The following is an 18,577-nucleotide window of genomic DNA, read 5'->3' as shown; positions in this document are numbered from 1 at the left end:
AACAGGGGCCAGCAAGCAGTTCCTTTCTCACGGGCTTTATGGGTCTTGTTTGTGGGCTTTAAGTTCAGATAAATAAGGGTATAACAGAGTTGAAAACCCAAGAAAAAAACGAATAAAGAGAGTTTTGTTACGTCAAGCAAACTGATGAAATTCACAGTCAAACCCATGTTAAAATCTGGGTCAGTCCTGACAAAAAGACAAAAAAAAAAAAAAATCAAAGCAGCCAAATTGAGACACGGAGCCATACTAAAAACGCCACGTATAGTCTTTCCCAACCACATCCAATCTCTCCAAAATTCCCACTCGGAGGTTAGGAAACCCCGTATCTGCCAATCCCACTTCCTCTCTTAGCCCACAGCTTAGCTATAAACAACTCATTTTGGTACTCTCTTTTTCCTCTATTATTCATCCAAGTCCTCTGCGTCCAAGGTAAATTTATTTTCTTCATTTCCTCTTCTTTCCAATCACTCGCTTTATGTGCTTATTGTACTAAATTTGCGAGGAAAATCATGTACTGCTAGGTTGACAAGTTGGATATCTTATTTTAAGATTTTTTTTTATATAATTACCATTAATACAATATTATGAATGAAGATTTCTAGTGATCGACTTGTACATTCTTGCTATGCCTCTAAATTACATTTTATTTGTGAAAAGCTGGCTTTATAACAAATAACTGGAATGGATTTTCTATTATTCAAGCTTTGGATTTTCTATTCTCTTGCTTTTGCAGTTGTTGCAGTGAATGTCACTTTGCTTTGCTGTTCAGAAGGCTGATAATGAACTGAAATAAAGTTGTTATATAGGATAGTAGTACATTCCAGACACATTTCACTGTTATTTTCCTTATCATCTGGATAGTTTAACTGAGCCTGTTCAATTGTCAGAATATAACAAGGTAGTTGTTTTATTGCTTTATTTTTTTGGAATAAAATTTGGTCATATTGAACCTACGCACTTATTTACACTTATGGACTTAAATATATATATATATATATTTTGATTAGTGGACTTAAATAACTGAATGAAATCAATGCTTCGTTTGGATACAAGTGTTTTTGTTACAACTATTTATTCACCCTGCTGGTGCATGTTCTTTTCCTAGTGCAGATGGCAGCATCATCAACATGCCTGCTGGGGAATGGTCTGTTTACCCACACAACAAAATCAAAGTTGAGCAAAGACTTCTATAGAAGGAATATTTTCTTTACCTCCAGCCTCTCATCATTAGGTAGGACATCAAAAGCTGCCCTCGTAAAGGCATCTTTAGAAAAGAAACAGCATCAAGGAAGAAGAGAATTCTTAAAGTCATTGCTTGGAAGTGCTGGAATTGGAGTTCCTGCTTTATTAGGAAGTGGGAGAGCGTATGCTGATGAACAAGGAGTTTCTTCCTCAAGAATGTCCTATTCTAGGTTTTTGGAGTATTTGGACAAGGATAGGGTTAAAAAAGTGGATTTGTTTGAAAATGGAACGATAGCTATCGTGGAGGCTGTCTCTCCTGAGTTGGGAAACCGTGTTCAACGAGTTCGTGTGCAGTTGCCAGGACTCAGCCAAGAGCTTCTTCAGAAGTTTAGGGAGAAGAACATTGACTTTGCTGCCCATAATGCTCAAGAAGACTCTGGTTCACTGTTATTTAACTTGATTGGCAATCTGGCATTCCCACTAATCTTGATTGGAGGGTTATTCCTTCTTTCAAGGAGGTCATCTGGAGGAATGGGTGGTCCCGGTGGGCCTGGCTTTCCCCTTGCCTTTGGTCAATCGAAAGCAAAGTTTCAGATGGAACCTAACACTGGTGTGACATTTGATGACGTTGCTGGGGTTGATGAAGCGAAGCAGGACTTCATGGAGGTTGTGGAGTTCCTAAAGAAGCCAGAGAGATTTACTGCAGTTGGGGCTCGCATCCCCAAAGGTGTTCTTCTCGTTGGCCCTCCTGGGACGGGAAAGACTCTTCTGGCCAAGGCAATTGCTGGTGAAGCTGGCGTGCCGTTCTTCTCCATTTCTGGTTCTGAGTTTGTTGAAATGTTTGTTGGTGTTGGTGCCTCTCGAGTTCGTGATCTTTTCAAGAAGGCCAAGGAGAATGCCCCCTGTATTGTCTTTGTGGATGAAATTGATGCTGTTGGACGGCAAAGAGGAACTGGTATTGGTGGAGGGAATGATGAGAGGGAGCAAACTCTTAACCAGCTTTTGACTGAAATGGATGGTTTTGAAGGTAACACAGGTATCATTGTAATTGCTGCAACTAACAGGGCAGACATTCTTGATTCTGCCTTGTTGAGGCCAGGACGGTTTGATAGACAGGTAATAATATCTAATTGTGTTCATATCAGTCTTATAATCTAGACAGAAGCATTCAACATGATGCTTTAATGCAGGTGACTGTTGACGTTCCGGATATCAGAGGCAGAACAGAGATCCTAAAGGTTCATGCCAGCAATAAGAAGTTTGATGCTGATGTATCACTTGATGTTGTAGCCATGAGAACACCTGGTTTTAGCGGAGCAGATCTTGCAAATCTGTTAAATGAAGCTGCAATATTGGCTGGCCGGCGTGGCAAGACTGCAATTTCATCTAAAGAAATTGATGATTCAATTGATAGGATTGTGGCTGGAATGGAAGGAACAGTTATGACAGATGGGAAGAGTAAAAGCTTGGTTGCTTACCATGAGGTTGGCCATGCCATATGTGGGTGAGTGAGATAAGAGTACTTCTGGTGTTTCTATTTTTAAATCTTTTTCTGTCTTGAAGCATTGGATCTGGAATGTCCAATACTTATAGAATTAAATTTTATTTTCTTTGGTAGCATATTCTGTTATATAACTGATGGATCTTATCATGATAAGGCTCTTATCAAAACTATGTAAGGCCAAAGTACAAGTGTACAATATAACTATGCTGAGAAAATTGTTTGAATGTTAAATTGGAATTTCTCGTTCATAAAGAAAGAAACATATATCATGTTATCTCTCAAAATGGGATAATATTCTACAATTAGACGAAGTACTATGATCTTTTGAGCTTGTGTCAACTTTTACGTTGTCAAGTTATTTGGATGGCAAAGTATTTGTGAGACTTAGGTGTAAAACCCTCATCATGCTAATGAGTGGGTTGTTATTATGCTCGAGACTAAAATTACTAAAAGCACCATTACATTGTTGACTTATAGAGCATGACCATTTGGTTGTGAACATTTACTTAGACCTAGTAATTCATGTATGCATTTTTTTAGCTTTTGTTAGACCCATATATGGTTTTGCTAAAATTTTAACCCGAGTCACCTTTATGTCTTATTTCGTATTATTTTTGTGTCGTGTTATCATATCGTTTTTTAAATTACCAGGTTTACATTTAAGTTTTGGGACCTATGATGTATTTGGCAGGACAACAATTAAATCATGCAGTGCTCTTAAATTATTAATTACCTATCTCAAATATTCAAGAAATTGAGAAAGGTTTCATGGTTATGGATGATGCTACTTATTGTGGAATTCCATTATTCCAATGATTTAGTTGTTATGACGGTTGTTGGTGATAATACTTTTGTTACATATGATCATTGTTCATGTTTACCTGCTTGCTACTGCTTTTGAACCTCACTGTTTGTCAATTGTACCCTTGAAGTGACTTTTTTGGCCTTCATTTTGCATGCTTCATATTATCTGTTAATACTGTCTGCTTTATTTTAGTATGACTATTTCAGAAACTTAAAATGGTGATGTCTTCTCCGTGTCTCAGAACTTTGACACCAGGTCATGATCCTGTTCAAAAGGTGACCCTGATTCCACGCGGCCAGGCCCGTGGTCTTACCTGGTTCATTCCTTCAGATGACCCCACCCTGATCTCTAAGCAGCAACTCTTTGCTAGAATTGTTGGTGGACTTGGTGGCAGGGCTGCAGAGGAAGTCATCTTTGGTGAGCCTGAGGTGACAACAGGTGCAGCTGGTGATTTGCAGCAGATTACTGGTTTGGCTAAACAGGTAATTGGACATTTCTATTTGTCCACTTCAAGCTGAATTTTGAACATCTGTCAAATTCACTTGTAGTTCCATACCTGTTTTATGGAATCTTATTAGAAATTCAGCTTGCTGAGTACAATACTGCATATGCCTAAATTTCTTAGGATAGTGCATTCTGTTTTCTTTAAGTCCACTGCTCAATCACCACTGAATGGGGTGGCCTAGTGGTTGGTGCTTGTGTCAAGCCTATAGGTTGGGTAGCTTTTGTTGGATTACGTGCATATCTCCAGTATGGCCCTCTGCTGTGAGTTCCCTAGGAGCCATTTCATTAATGGGGGAAAAAGGATGTAATGCTTAACCGCCCCAATTAAAATTGCCTCGTGTGTGTTCCTTCTTTACTTACTGCACCATTGCAGTTTAGTGACAATGTGAATCGATCTCTTTGCAGATGGTGGTGACATTTGGAATGTCTGAAATTGGTCCATGGTCCCTTATGGATTCATCAGCCCAAAGTGCAGATGTCATCATGAGAATGATGGCAAGAAATTCAATGTCAGAAAAACTTGCAGAAGATATTGATGCTGCTGTGAAGAGGATATCAGACAGAGCTTATGAGGCTGCATTGCGTCACATAAGGAACAACCGTGAAGCCATTGACAAGATTGTAGAAGTCCTTCTTGAGAAGGAAACAATGACTGGGGATGAATTCAGGGCAATCCTTTCAGAGTTTGTTGAAATCCCAGCTGAAAATCAGGTCCCTCCATCGGTACCCTCTCCAATCTCTGTTTAAGCAGAGCTTAACAAGCTGTACACCCTAAATCGTTTAAATCTAAAATGTGTAATTAGAAATGTGCACTGTTTTGAATTTATGAATGAGAAAGTGGTATAGTTTTTTGCCTATGTCAATGGAGTAGGTTTGGCATTTTTATATACTTCGGCCCTGAATCGGGTTGTTAAGCTCAAGCTCCTTCCTTGCTACAAGCATTACACGAATCTGTAAAATATTGTATGTTCTAATTTATTAAATTTTATAATTTTATTTCACAAAAAAATACTATCTCGATGTAAATATTTATATATCAAATTAAACTTTGAAACGTAGCTGATGTAGTACCGGGAGATATTTCTTTGACTTAGAAAACACGTCACCTATATAATTAATATTCATATGCACTAATTTTCTCATAGAGTAGTCGAAAGCTGCTTACGCGTCGGTTGGGCTCGGGTTTTACCGAATTTGCTATCCAAATCGAAGTTTTCGGTTGTTCAAATTTCAAAATTATAAACCGAAACCGCACCGAAGGGTAACAAGAACCAAAGTTTATTGCTTTGGCTTCGTTTTATGAATTCAAATCTGGTGTTTGCAGAAGTTCATCCTCAATAATATCAATAACTCTTTCAATGATCTTTTTTTCTATCAAATGAAAACCACAAAGCTATAGGCATTTATATCAAAATTTCAAATGTATATACGATTAGAAAGTTTGAACTTTATTCAAATTGTATTCACGTGACTTACATTAAATTATTTAATTATAATAAAAAAACATTTGATTCAAAAATTATTATATTTCATTATTTTAATAAATATGTAGGTCGATTCAAATAATATTATATGTATTTTTAATATTCAAAATTGAATTGAATAATTTAAATTACCTAAAAAATAAAATCGAATCTAAATTACTTTAAGTTAATATTCTAATTGAATCAAACCGAATACCTCGAATTGAAGTGGCTTTTGATTCCCCACCCCCCTTTTTTTTTGTCCTCAGCTCTTGTAGTCTCACCGATGGTAGCCAGTGGTTCTTAAGCCTTGCCCCCTTGACTTTCTGGCAATAGAATTTCTTGCTCCCCTTGATAAGAGGTTCACTTTCTCAAAATAGAATATCTTGCTCATAGGCACATAAAGGTTTAAATTAAAAAAAGAGTAACTGCGATTTTAACACTACTTAAGTCTTATTCATTCATGATTACATGGGCCCAGAAGAAAATGAAATATGTATTTATCATAAAATGAAAGTACAACTATTTCACTTACAATCATTATACTTACCTCCAAGACGACCTGCGCAAATCGTGGCTAGGCTTGCTCTTGCACAGAATGCTGAGCCATCATCATGATACACATAATCCATGTCATTGATATCATGCAAGAAGCAAATGGGTCTAGCCTCTGCAGAAAAAAAATTTTTTTTTGAGATTTTTTTATGTTCAATAATTATTTTAAATTTTAATTAATTTAAAATTAATTCAGATCGAATTTTATATGAAAAATAAAATTTTTCATTCGTAAAATTTAAAATCAAAATTTTAATTAAAAATAATTAAATTTATTATCACTCAAATCAACATACATTGATAATTTTTATAAAATTTGTAAACTTGGCTTGCATTTCATTAACAATTTTTGAATAATAAGTTTGTAACATATTTATACAAAAATTTTTTTGAATATTTGTATACATTTTGTAACAACTTTGTAAAAGATTAATTGTTTTTCATCAATGAAACAAAAAAAAATTATTTATTATATTTTAATCTATTATAGTCTATTTTAAACGAAAATATAAAAAGATATAGAAAAATAAATTGATCTAGAATATTAAAAACAATAAAAAATTAAAGATATACTTATGAAGATTTACTAGCGGAATTTTATTATTTTCAACTAAAAATTGTAATTTCCAACGAAACATAACTCGGCAGAATATTTTCATAACGAAAATTTTTTATGAATTAATTAAATTCCATAAATATAAAATTGTATAGTGACAAAATTTTATAAATTTTCAACCAAAAATTCATTTGCTAAAATTATCCTATTTTCAATGAATTTTTTTTTTGTTTCCGGCAGTGACTTCAAATATTCCTACAAAAATTTTCAAATGTTTAAATTTTTCGTTGAAAATTTAAGGAGAAAAATCTATTTTTTATGGAGAAAATATGGTAATTTTCGATGGAATTTTCCTTTGCTAAAAACATGTTCCCTTGCAGTAATTTAGCACATCTTGCACAAGCGAGAAACCACCCAAAAGTGGTCACTTAAGGCATGAGAACGGTTCAACAACCTTCCTCTACCTCAATAATCACTCAGGTAAAGGAGCTAAGAACTTCACGTGACGTCTCAAAGAAGCCAGTAAGTGGACCAAATGACTATGCAAGGTGAACCTGCGATGAGCATGGGAGAACTTACACTTCTCTTGGCGTTTCAAACAAAGAATGTCATTTTTATCGATCCCAGACTTGTGATTTGCGAAGGTGATGTAAAATAGAAGATTCAAAGGCCTACTCAATGAGCGCAACATAAAACTTACAATAATGAAAAAAGAGACATATTTACCATGATCGATATTCATGTTAAATTTTTTATTGCTTTGATGTTTTATTAACTTTATAAGTTTTGGTGCTTGAAACTTTGGCTGAGATAAACATTTGGATCATATTTGATTTGCATCTTAAAAAAAAAAAAAAATTACAAAATGAATTAATCATCTTTTTTATAAAATGATTCAATTATTTTAAAATAAAAAAAATTATTTTTAGTCAATGATATTGAACTTATATATTTTATTATATCTTTAAAAATTATATCAATAACTTAAATTATATAAAAAAATTTTTAAAAAAAAATTTGATTAATAAATAAATTATAATTTTATTTTAATCTTTACATATATAAAACATAATATAAATAATATTATTTAATCTAATTTTATTTATAATATCATCTTATAATATCTTATCATAATATTAACAAATTCCTTATAAGAAAATTATACATAAAAAATAATATATATATATATATATAAATATATATGTATATAAAGGCATTTAAACGTATCCAGTGTGTGCACGTGTCATATATTAAATGAAAAATAAAAGAAACCAATCTAATCACGATATAAAAAAACTAAGATATAAAAAACGTGTAACATAAAAAGAAAATAAAAACGAATACAGTTGATGATCATGCACTATCTTTATTAGCTGACGCTCGAACATCATACCTTAAGAGTATTTGTAGCGTTCTATGAATTGTATTAGGGAATAAAAAAAAAAAAAAAAGGCAAAAATAGAAGAATATGAGAGAGACGTGTTTAACGGTCATAATGAAAATTTTGACGATGTTTGATTATGGATGGGTAGTCAATTTTAGGGATGGAAACGAGATTAATATAATTTTAAAATTTTTGTAAGGAATAGATATAAGAATAGATAATATAAAACTCGTGTCATACTCATATTGTATATATATTTTATATTAAAAAATAAAAATTTTATTTTAAATTTATTGGAATTAATATATTTATATTTAAAAAATATAATTATAACAAAATAATTAAATGTATAAGATAAAAATAAAAAATTCAAAAAATTAAATTTTACTTTTTATTTTTTAAAAGATCGATTATTTATATCCATTAAATATATATAAAAATCAGAATTAATTTGAAATACTTGTTAAATATAAATATAAAAATAAATATAATATAAAAATTAAAAATAAAAATTAAAAAATGCTCAATTCGTCTTATATCATACGTCATTATCCATTGATATTTTTATCATATATAATATTATATTGCAATATATATATATATATATATATATATGAAAACTTAATAAGATTTATTTACGTAAACGTTTAGATGATAATCTATATTATTAATATGTAAGATAATTTTAAATAATTTTATCCAATCAATTATTTAATTTTTTAAAATTTAAAAATTTACATTTATACAAGTTTTTCAAAATATATAAATTTTATCTTAATTTAAATTTAAAAATTAATATAAATTAAAATTTTAAATTATAAAAAAATATAATAAAAAATTCAGTGCATGGTACAAATATAAATATAAAAATAAAAAATGAAGATTTGAAAATGCTCGATTCGTCTTATATCCTACGTCCCTATCCCTTGTAATCCCTATTTGATATATATTTTATAAGCAACTCTTAAAATTAAATCTAAATTTCCGCATAAATTTGATTTTTCAAAATTTAAACTTTTATCTATTTTAAATGCAAAATATGACCTTTTCATTTTATAGATAAAAAACTTGTTTAATAAAAAAGTATATATATATTTATAAAATTTTGAATTAGGCGTGAAAAGATTGATTGATAATTGAATTTAGAATGATTTATGATAGATAATTTACTATAATTAAAGTGTGAATGAGAAAGAAAATAATAAAGGATTTTTGTCTTTTGGTTTCAGAATTCATGTAATAATAATGACAATAAATTATATAGAATTATGGTTTCCAATAAAAATAATTTATTGTTAAAAAAATGGTCTACCTTGCATTATTTCCTAAAATATAAATATGATTTCCACAAGCAAGTATTGTAATAATTAAAATAAATTACTATAGGCAATTAATTGATTTTTCAAAAATAAATAATGGAAATAAATCATGAAATTAATTAGTTTTTAAATATATAAAATTTAAATTTATACATTAATAATGGATACATAACAAATATTCAAAATTATTCAGCTGTCAAAAAATTAAAAACACCACCTGGGGGCCAGTTGTCTCTTTTGTCAAAAACTTTAATTTTTATATATTTATTTAAGATTAAGATTATTATATCTAATTAATTAATTTTTTCAAGAGTAATGAAAATAAATCATATGTAATTAATTATTATTTTTAAATATATACATAAATAAAGGACATACAGCAAATATTCAAGAATACCTGTGTAAAAATTTTAAAACATCAAATTTTTTTATTTTTATATATTTATATGAGATAATATTTATTTTAGAGAAAATCACTGATCACAATTAAATGTAACTTTCTCTTATTTTTTTCAGAAATATATAAAAAAAGAAAATAATACATGGCGCAGGTTTGCTCGTGAAGGTCCACCAGCTTACGTTAGCATCTCTTTCCTGCGGTCAGAGACCACTCCTCTTGAGTCCCTAAATCATCCTGATTGGGCCACGTGCCATCATTTGTCTCCCGCGTCGTACATCTATCCGTTAACCCTAGACTATCTATTTTCATCACTTTGTCTTCTCTGTGACCCTTCAATCGAAGAAGAGAAGAGAAAAAAAAACAAAAGATAAAACCAATAATATTCAAACGAACGTAGAAAAATAGTTATCAAGAAAGAAAAAAAAAGGAGAAAAAATTGAAAATGGGGAAACTTCTTTGCGATTCGTCGACCGTGGCGGAGACATTTCAGACGTCATCTCCGACGGTCCCTTGGAGGGAACCAAACTCAGCGACTCTTGAAGCAGTTGATCTAGTTGACCAGACCATCGCGTCCACGACGGCTGCCACGTGGGAGAACGTTATTGGCCTAGAGGACCAGCAGAGACGGCATCTAATAAAGCTTCACACCAAGGGAGTGCTGTGGAAGCACCCGAACGAGCAAGGCTCATCGTTGGTGTTCCGGCTGTCTCATGGAGGCGATGTGTCGGCGGATGGAAACTGCCTCTTCACAGCCTCGCAAAGGGCGATGGCGCGTGAGGTGGACGCGCGGGATCTGAGGAGGCGGACAATTAAGCGGTTCTTGGAGGATTTTGGATCTGCTAAGGAAGAAGAGAGGCAAGTTATAAATGAGGCGATTAGGAATATGTACTCGCCGGATCTGAGGAATGGGTGGGGGGTTCATGTGGTTCAAGAAGTTAAGTTGTTAGCCAAGAAGGAGGAGCGCGTTGCCTTGGACTTGGCCATTGACGACATCGTACAGCTCGGAATGCAAAGGTTTTTTTTTTTTTTTTTTTTTATTGGATCTGTTTGTCTGATTATAGTTTGAGGATGAGTTCTTTTCAAATGTTTACATTTTTCCCCGAGAAGATGCACGAAAGACAAAAACAAAAAGAATTTAAGGCAAAATTTAAAAACAAAAATTTCTCACGACTAGCTGCATTTTATATTTAAAAAAAATTAACCCATGTTTGGACATTTTTACGGCATTAAATTTAATTTGGAATATTTAAATGTTAATTTTAGATTATCATATTAATTCTTTGTTGGATCTGTTTCTTTATCATCTATTTCTTCTGATTGAAGAGAATTGGTAGCGGAATCTATTTACAAAGAGAGATGTGTTCCTGTGAATGATGACTCAAGCTGGGCCAAATACATGTCGATTTCTGGTTCACCTGATGATGAATATGATATCATCACCTTGCAATATACTGAGGAGGGTTTATTATCTGTAGATGAGAATAGAGAAGGTCATGCTGCTGCATTTGGAGATGACATTGCCATCGAATGTCTTGCAACGGAGTTTAATAGAGAAATATATGTAGTAAGTATAAGCATTGTTTATATCATAAATTCGTAATCTTATGATCGATTGAATTTTGCTGATTTGCTACTTTTAGTATGCATATTTGGTTGCTCAAACCTGATTCTTTTAAGTAAATTCAGGGGAACAGATTTAAATATTAAGTGCCATGTCAGTTGTTATTGTCTTCAAAGCATTGTATTATTTGATTGGTGCCTTTTATTTCATCACACTAGTTGTTTATGTTGGGCATTAGTAATTTTAGTTCATAACCTCATGTCGATGTTTTAATCAATCAATACATCAGTATTCCATGACTTCTGAGACTAAGATGCTAATGCAGTGAAGAATTCACAAATGTAGAACTTTGTTATTTGCCAGGACGAAAAGATAATCTTTTTAATATATGGTACTAAACTAGGGGTGCATATAAACCTTTTTTTTTATTTTTTAAATTCAGTTCTCTGATTAAATCCTCATTCTAGATGCATGCATGGATTTGTTATTTACACTCTGTTTCCTATACTGTATTATATAGGAAAGCATTCCCTAACATTTCTTGGTACTAATTGTCAATCTCATATGTATATACTCTGGCCTTTCTCCTTGTATATTGTAGTCTTGGATTAAACTAGCACAGACCAAACAATTTTGGGTGATGATGTTGCCAATGCGTATGCAATGGAATAGGCACTAATGAATGTTCATGTTCTTTATAAACTCATTTCACTTTTAGCTTAGATTGAACTTTCATTATTTTAACTCATTCGTTACAGGTGCAAGCGCATGGATCAGATGCTATGGTTGATGAAGACAATTGTGTTTTCTTCCTTCCACATCGTCCAAGGAGTGAAATATGTGAGCCTCCCTTCTTCCTGTTTATGAAAGGAACAGGTAATAGAAAATTTTCATTAGTTGTATTGCTGATATTGGCGCGTACTTGAAAGATTTTATCGTCAGATTGCAATTTTGCACTTTTAAATTTTCCCTAACGTGTAGGTTGGTGTGGTGCTGGCGCTGATCATTATGAACCTTTGATTGCCCATGCTTCTTCACTTGTTTCTCCTGAGAAGGTTGCTCTGGTACTCTGAGGGTTTCGTGGCTAAGAGATTAAATAGAATTAGTTCATTCCCCCCCCCCCAATGTTTGGCAAGCAAAGGAGTTCTCTAGATCCTTTTTCTATGAGAATTCCATTGCATAGCATTCTCCTATTTTGTGTTAACATTATCTAGAATTGGTTGTACTCGACATTTAGTTTGAGTAAGCGTTAGTATTTTGTAGTGGTTTTGCCGGCTTCTTTTGTTGTGGTTGAGTTAGTGAGCTAGGTGCTTTTTCCTCCAAGCTGGAATAGTGCCATCCTTGTTGTATCTTAGTTGGACTTTGTCCATTCAATGATCGAAATGACAATTTTTTGGTCTGCTCAATGCCTAGCTTTTTATCTTGTCTGGTTTTCTTGTCAGTAATGATCCATTTACAACTATAGCTTGTACGGACAAAATAAAAAAGCTTATGCTTTTTAAAATGAGTTAAAAAAGTTTAACACCAATATTTTAACGGGCTCCAAATTTCTTCATTTCAATTAGCAGGGCAAAAGATTCATAATTTTAGTCACTGTGTGTAATTGGGGCGTTAAATTGTAGAAATAGATAAATGTTTAATGACTGGGGACTTCGAAGGTAAACGTCTTCAAATAAAGCTGGATGGTCTTGCGTCTTTCCGTTTCAACTAGGCATGTTAGTGTGCGGCCTTTTTTTTTTAGATTTCTAAACGAATAGAATATTTGGAAAATAGTTTTTATTTGGTAAATTCGTATATTAATGTTTTGTAAAATATCAACAATTCATAAATTTGTATTATATTTAACATAAAAATTATGTGTTATAATTTGTATTAATACAAAAATATGAGATATATATTTTTTATTTTATTAAAATTTTAAATCGTCTCACTTTTATTTTTCATATCATTTTTTAGTCCTATTAACATATTATATTTTAAATTTTCAGATCTAATAAAAAACACATATTTATGCAAATAGACAGAAATGGTTAAGCATATATTTAGCTCACAGATACACAGAGAAAAAAAAATTACTCAATTGTAGATATTATATGAGAGAAATCTGCGTACTTGCTTTACAAGCTGATATAACAAACATAAGATTATATACAACAGATCAGTTAAGACAAATATTATTAGATTTTTAAGAAAGAAATTTATACAATTCAACTTTTAGCAATAAACATACCAACTCAAATCGGTATCATCTTATTGAATCTGATTCAAAGATAATTAGTAAATTTTAATATCATTTAATTTATGAAAGTGATAAATATATGTGGAGCTTTAAGTGATAAATATATCCTATTCAATGTATGAGCCTTATACACAACCAACTTCTTTGCTTTAATACTTGTTAAAACATAATAATATATATGAAAAGGCAATTAGTGTAGTAATTAATTTATCAAATAAATAACTAATAAAATTGATTTTCAGTGGATACACTTAAATTCTAATTATGCCTTGCAACACAATGATAATTGAGCTTCTAGCCACCTTTGTTTGTTAACTCTAGCGATAAATTCTTCAACTCTTTTATTTAGTTCCTCAGCAGGCAATCCAACCTCTTCTTCAACAATCTCCCTTTCCTCTTCTTCCATTTCAGATGTTTCTTCCACTACTCTATCTTCCTGTTTCGCTTCTTTTGGTTCAGATGTAATCACTTTTTTAACTTCAGCTTCCTTTTCTTCTTTTCCATTCAACTTCACTTCTTTCATTTCAACTATATCTTCATCTTCTTCTTTCGAATTCACTTCTTTATCTTCAGCCGTATTGACTACTTCCTTCATTACAGCTTCTTTTCCCACTTCTTCTACCTTTTTCTCCTGCGGCTGCCTGATCTTCTCTTGTGGTGTTGAGAATGAGACTTCTCTAAGGCTACGACTTCTTTCCATATATTCATTGTAAAATTCACGAGTTGAAGATGAATTTGGGCCCACAAGCCTTGATTCTCCAACAAGGAAGATGACAATAACATTAACCACAATGAACAAGCACTTGGGATTGAAGAAAGAAGACCAAATACAAGGGAGAGAGATTAAGAAAAAATGCTTCATGGATGAACATAAAGAAGGAAACCAAAAAGGATTGGAGAAAAATAAACTACAAGCTAATCCAGCTAGCAAATGAAGGAACAGGTTGTAAAGAAACCCACTTTTCCTGTACTTCATCATTGCTTGAAACTTCTCTGCCTTAATTGAATCCATATCCTTGATAGATATTCTAATAAACTTGGTTAAGAGAGAATTTTGAGAAATTTGTGGTAAGGAAACAACCAAGAAGGAAATTTTGTGGATTTAACCAAAAGGGCTATGTTGGAAAACTCGCATCTGACTAAACATGCAGCAGTATGGCAAGCAACAATGAGTTAATATAGTGGGGGAGAAGAGAAGAGGATATTTTGGTGGGATTCAAGAGATTCCACTTGTTTTTTTTTTCTTTTGCATGAGCGGGTTACTTTATGAAAAAGCCAGGGCAGGTTAAGAATGTGTCTATTTACAATTTAGGTGCTTTTTTTAGGCCTGCATTTGCTTTCCGGCAATGTTCCTGTCGATGGTTTTGAAATTTCAACTATTATAACCGAGTTAGAATTTATAGTAATACATTATTCTCTTTTGCAATGGGTGTCATTGATTAAGTAGCTACGTTAAGAGAAAATTAATTAACATCAATTCATCCAAAGAAGAAAAAAGGTTTGATGCTTCCTGCTTTTCAAGGGTGCATGCGCACTGGTACTGGAAGAGAATGGGAAGTTATGATTTTTATGCTTTAATTTATATTTGTAAATGCTTTTGGTTATACTTTTTCCCTTTATAATTGAAGCCGTATGTAGCACGTGTGTCAAATGAAGTTAAAAAGGAGCTTGTAATTAAAGGAGATCTATATAAAATCAATCAATATTCCATGAATACGATTTAACTCTTGCATGTATAATAAAAAACGTAGCTGCAGCTGGTCGAAGCTCAATTATTTTGAAGACATCGGGCACACGAAGCTGCTGGATTTGTAGTTCAGTGGGCGTGAGTTATTTTTACATAATATTTCCCTCTGAAATGCAAGACGTCATCCCTTTTATCATTTTTTGATTTCTAAATTTTAAGAAACATTACTAGTCGTATAAATTTTTCCACAAACTTGTTACGTAACTTAAGTTCTATGAATTGGTGCTCAGAACTTTTGCAAGATGGAATCCATAACAAAACTTCCTTTAACATTTTTTTTTTTTTTTGTGTGTTTATTTTAAGTTCAAGTTCTATGGCACTAACGTGAATTTAGTTTAATTTTATATTAGTTTCTATAGTTTATTTATTAATTAATTTAATCTATTGATGTGATATGATTATATATATATATATATATGAAAGTTATATGATTGTAATGAACATTTTTACATGTATTTGTAACCTAACAAAAAAAAAGTTCCAATAACCCAGTTAACAATCAAAATATATCATTACCTAATTTTATCCCAATAAACACTGAAATTAATCACTTTGAAGAAGAGCCTGCAGGTTAATTCTGTAGGAATCTACTATTTTCATTCTTTAATTAAGCTTGGTGTTTAAATAGGTTTAAGGCACTGATCGGGGGAAAAAAAAAAGAGAGTAGGTTTTCGGTCCAGTTACAATGAAGCAGAAAGCTTGGCTCCTAACCACACCTGATAATTTTTATTCTTGCTTTATTGATGTTGAAATGGAAGAGAATATTGCTTTTTGGAAGGTGGAAAATACTGCGTAGATTCCTCAAGTTTTCTTTGTTTTTCCCCCTTGGTTTTGGGCAGCCTTTGATGATTGAATGGCTGAAATACCTTCCTTAGCACCTAAGAGATGCATATGGCCGGCAAAGGAAATAAGAGAATTTATTTTGTTTGGGCACAAAAAGTAGAGACGATATGGTATCTTCTCTTTTTGGTATATATAGTGAACTGGTCCCCTGGACCAATTTAAGTAGGCATTGGCAACGAAATAACTCAAACTGCCTCATTAACAAGATGCTTAAATTCCTTATCTTTTTCCCAAAATTCTTTAGTACAAATGATCGAGTTTACAATCTAGAGAGAGAAGAAGAGGTTGTAGGTGATAAGGTTTGAACATCAAATCCACTTAATGTCATATAAAAATAAGCAATAATGTGTTGAAAGGAGTTTAGTTTTATTGACTAATATTACATGTATATAAATACGGCAAAATACGTTTAAAAAAAATGCAACACCATCAATATTTTTGTTTTTATTTTTATTTTTATTTTTGGAAAAATAATTTGTGTTTTCTAGAAATATATTTGGTGAACGAAAAAAAATTTATTTAAAAATACAAAATCATGAAATATGTTTGATATAATATAATTTTTTTAAGAAAAAATAAAAAATAAATAAAATATTCAATTATATTATCACTTATTTCATACTTCTAAATTTTATTTGCTAATTTCATAAACTGTTGTAAAATGAATTTGAGTGAAAAAGAGGCAAAAGAGATTATAAATAATTTAAGATGTCAAATATGTCTAAAGGCAAAAAAAGAAAAAAAAAACTGCTTATGGAAATAATTACTATTAGGCTTCTAATTATAAATATATAATACATATTTCATTAATTAATGGCTTAAAAAAGTGTTCAAATATAAGTCAACTCATTAACTTGCAAAACGCAAAGTAAAAAAGTAATGAATTTCCTTTATTTTCATAGTTGTAAACAACTTTTTCTTTCATATTTGAATCCATTTTCATTTTTTTTATATAAAAATTTGTTTTCATTTTCAGTTACCAAATACATTTTTACTCTTGTTTTTCATTTTTCATGAAAAAAAATGGAAAATGCCTCTGTTTTCTAAAACTAACACTACTGAAGATTTTAATTACATAAAATCTGAAATTTTGTCAGCAATTGACAGCTTCTAGTGTTTTCTTTTGTGATTGCGTATCCTTGACATGTTTGATTGCATTTAGAATTGATCTGCAATAACATCTGTGTGATTTGATTTTGGTGTCATTATTATATGCTTGCAACTTAGTGCTTGATTGCAGCTTTTTCTAGCTGTGTGATTGTGGACTGGTGTTGTTGCGGATCTGCTTGTCGTATCTGTTGCTACTTCTTGGTTCTGCTGGATAAATCCCTTAACATGACCTGACAAAATGGTCAAGCAATCAGCTACACCAATCTTGGCTTGAAGAAACACGAGTCTTTGTCTCGCAAGTGGTTTTACAAGACCATCAGCATGCTATTCTTTAGTTGACATATAAGATACTTGATATCTGGCCAAAATTGACATACTTGCGAACAAAGTGATAATCAAGTGCAAAATGTTTCATCTTGGAGTGAAACATTGGATTTGAACTGAGGTAAGTGGCGCCAACATTGTCACATTTAATTGAAGAAGAAAAGTGGCAAGGGATGCATAACTCACTCAGAAGGTTTTGAATCCATATAAACTCAGCTGTTACGTTTGCAAGAACTCGATATTCAGGCTCTGTAGATGATCTAGCAACTGACTTTTGTTTAGGGGAGTTCCATGAGATTGGATTTCCTTCTAGATAGATAACAAAGGCAATTGTTGATGATCTATTATCCATGTTTCCAGTCCAATCAAAGTCACTGAATTCTGACAGAGTAAGTTGTTTTGGATGCCTGATAATCCTTTTGAGAGAAGACTAGTGACATTGACTAGGTGCATGCATAAACTGAGTGAGCTTGTTGACAAAGTAAGCAATGTCAGGTTTGGTTAAGGAAAAAATTTGAGAGAGTCAATAACTTTCCTAAACCATGTGGGATCAGTATCTATGAAGCCATCCTCAAACTGTAACTTTACATTGGTTGCCATATGTGTATGAATATCCTTAGCATTGAGCATATCATACTTTTCTAAAATATCCTTGATATATTTATGCAGAAATAAGAACATACCAGTATTTGCATCAACAATTTCAACTCTTAAGAAGAAATTTAGTCTGCTAAAGTCCTCGAGAGAAAATGTTTGAGACAGTTGCTGGAATAAATAATTGAGAACTTCTAATTGATTGCCAATAACAATTAGATCATCAACATATACAAGGAAATATATAATGATGGATTTTTTTAGTAAATGAACAATGACGCATCAGATACTGAAATTGTGAACCCAAACTTAATCAGAAACTTGGTTACTTCTTAATACCATGCCCTTGAAACTTGTTTGAGGCCATAAATGGCCTTATGTAATTTGCACACATGATTTGGATTGTTTTTGTTGATAAAACTAGCAGGTTAGGCCATAAAGACTTTATCAAAAAATGTGCTTTGCAGAAAAGCATTGTTCTCATTGT

General features: G+C 31.9%; 3 protein-coding genes across 6 annotated transcripts; 2 read left to right on the top strand and 1 right to left on the bottom strand.

Annotated features, from left to right (window-relative positions):
* Positions 1-322: 322 nt before the first annotated feature.
* Positions 323-4,852, top strand: LOC111318445 (ATP-dependent zinc metalloprotease FTSH 2, chloroplastic). 4 transcript variants are annotated; one of them, XM_022921321.2, is made up of 6 exons: positions 323-429; positions 734-898; positions 1,111-2,298; positions 2,373-2,686; positions 3,733-3,973; positions 4,401-4,852. In XM_022921321.2, exons 3-6 carry the CDS (start codon positions 1,111-1,113, stop codon positions 4,740-4,742), a joined length of 2,085 nt encoding a protein of 694 aa, XP_022777056.1. In that variant the 5' UTR covers positions 323-429; positions 734-898; the 3' UTR covers positions 4,743-4,852. The 4 variants fall into 4 exon arrangements, with proteins under 4 accessions (XP_022777056.1, XP_022777058.1, XP_022777055.1 ...); XM_022921323.2 differs by having other exon boundaries at positions 1,106-2,298; XM_022921320.2 differs by lacking the exon at positions 734-898.
* A 5,139-nt stretch (positions 4,853-9,991) lies between these two features.
* LOC111318444 (uncharacterized) lies at positions 9,992-12,639 on the top strand. Its single transcript, XM_022921319.2, has 4 exons — positions 9,992-10,686; positions 10,996-11,236; positions 11,992-12,109; positions 12,215-12,639. The coding sequence occupies exons 1-4, from the start codon at positions 10,115-10,117 to the stop codon at positions 12,304-12,306; spliced, it is 1,023 nt and encodes a 340-aa protein (XP_022777054.1). The 5' UTR covers positions 9,992-10,114; the 3' UTR covers positions 12,307-12,639.
* A 1,039-nt stretch (positions 12,640-13,678) lies between these two features.
* Positions 13,679-14,950, bottom strand: LOC149520222 (uncharacterized). The gene has a single exon (XM_089743380.1). It carries the CDS (start codon positions 14,482-14,484, stop codon positions 13,735-13,737), a length of 750 nt encoding a protein of 249 aa, XP_089599506.1. The 5' UTR covers positions 14,485-14,950; the 3' UTR covers positions 13,679-13,734.
* Between the last annotated feature and the right edge of the window lie 3,627 nt (positions 14,951-18,577).

This window comes from Durio zibethinus, chromosome 2 (genome assembly GCF_047325235.1).
Source record: "Durio zibethinus cultivar Kanyao isolate XHJ-2024 chromosome 2, ASM4732523v1, whole genome shotgun sequence".
Classification (NCBI taxonomy): domain Eukaryota; kingdom Viridiplantae; phylum Streptophyta; class Magnoliopsida; order Malvales; family Malvaceae; genus Durio; species Durio zibethinus.
This window is presented reverse-complemented; position numbering and strand designations above follow the sequence as displayed.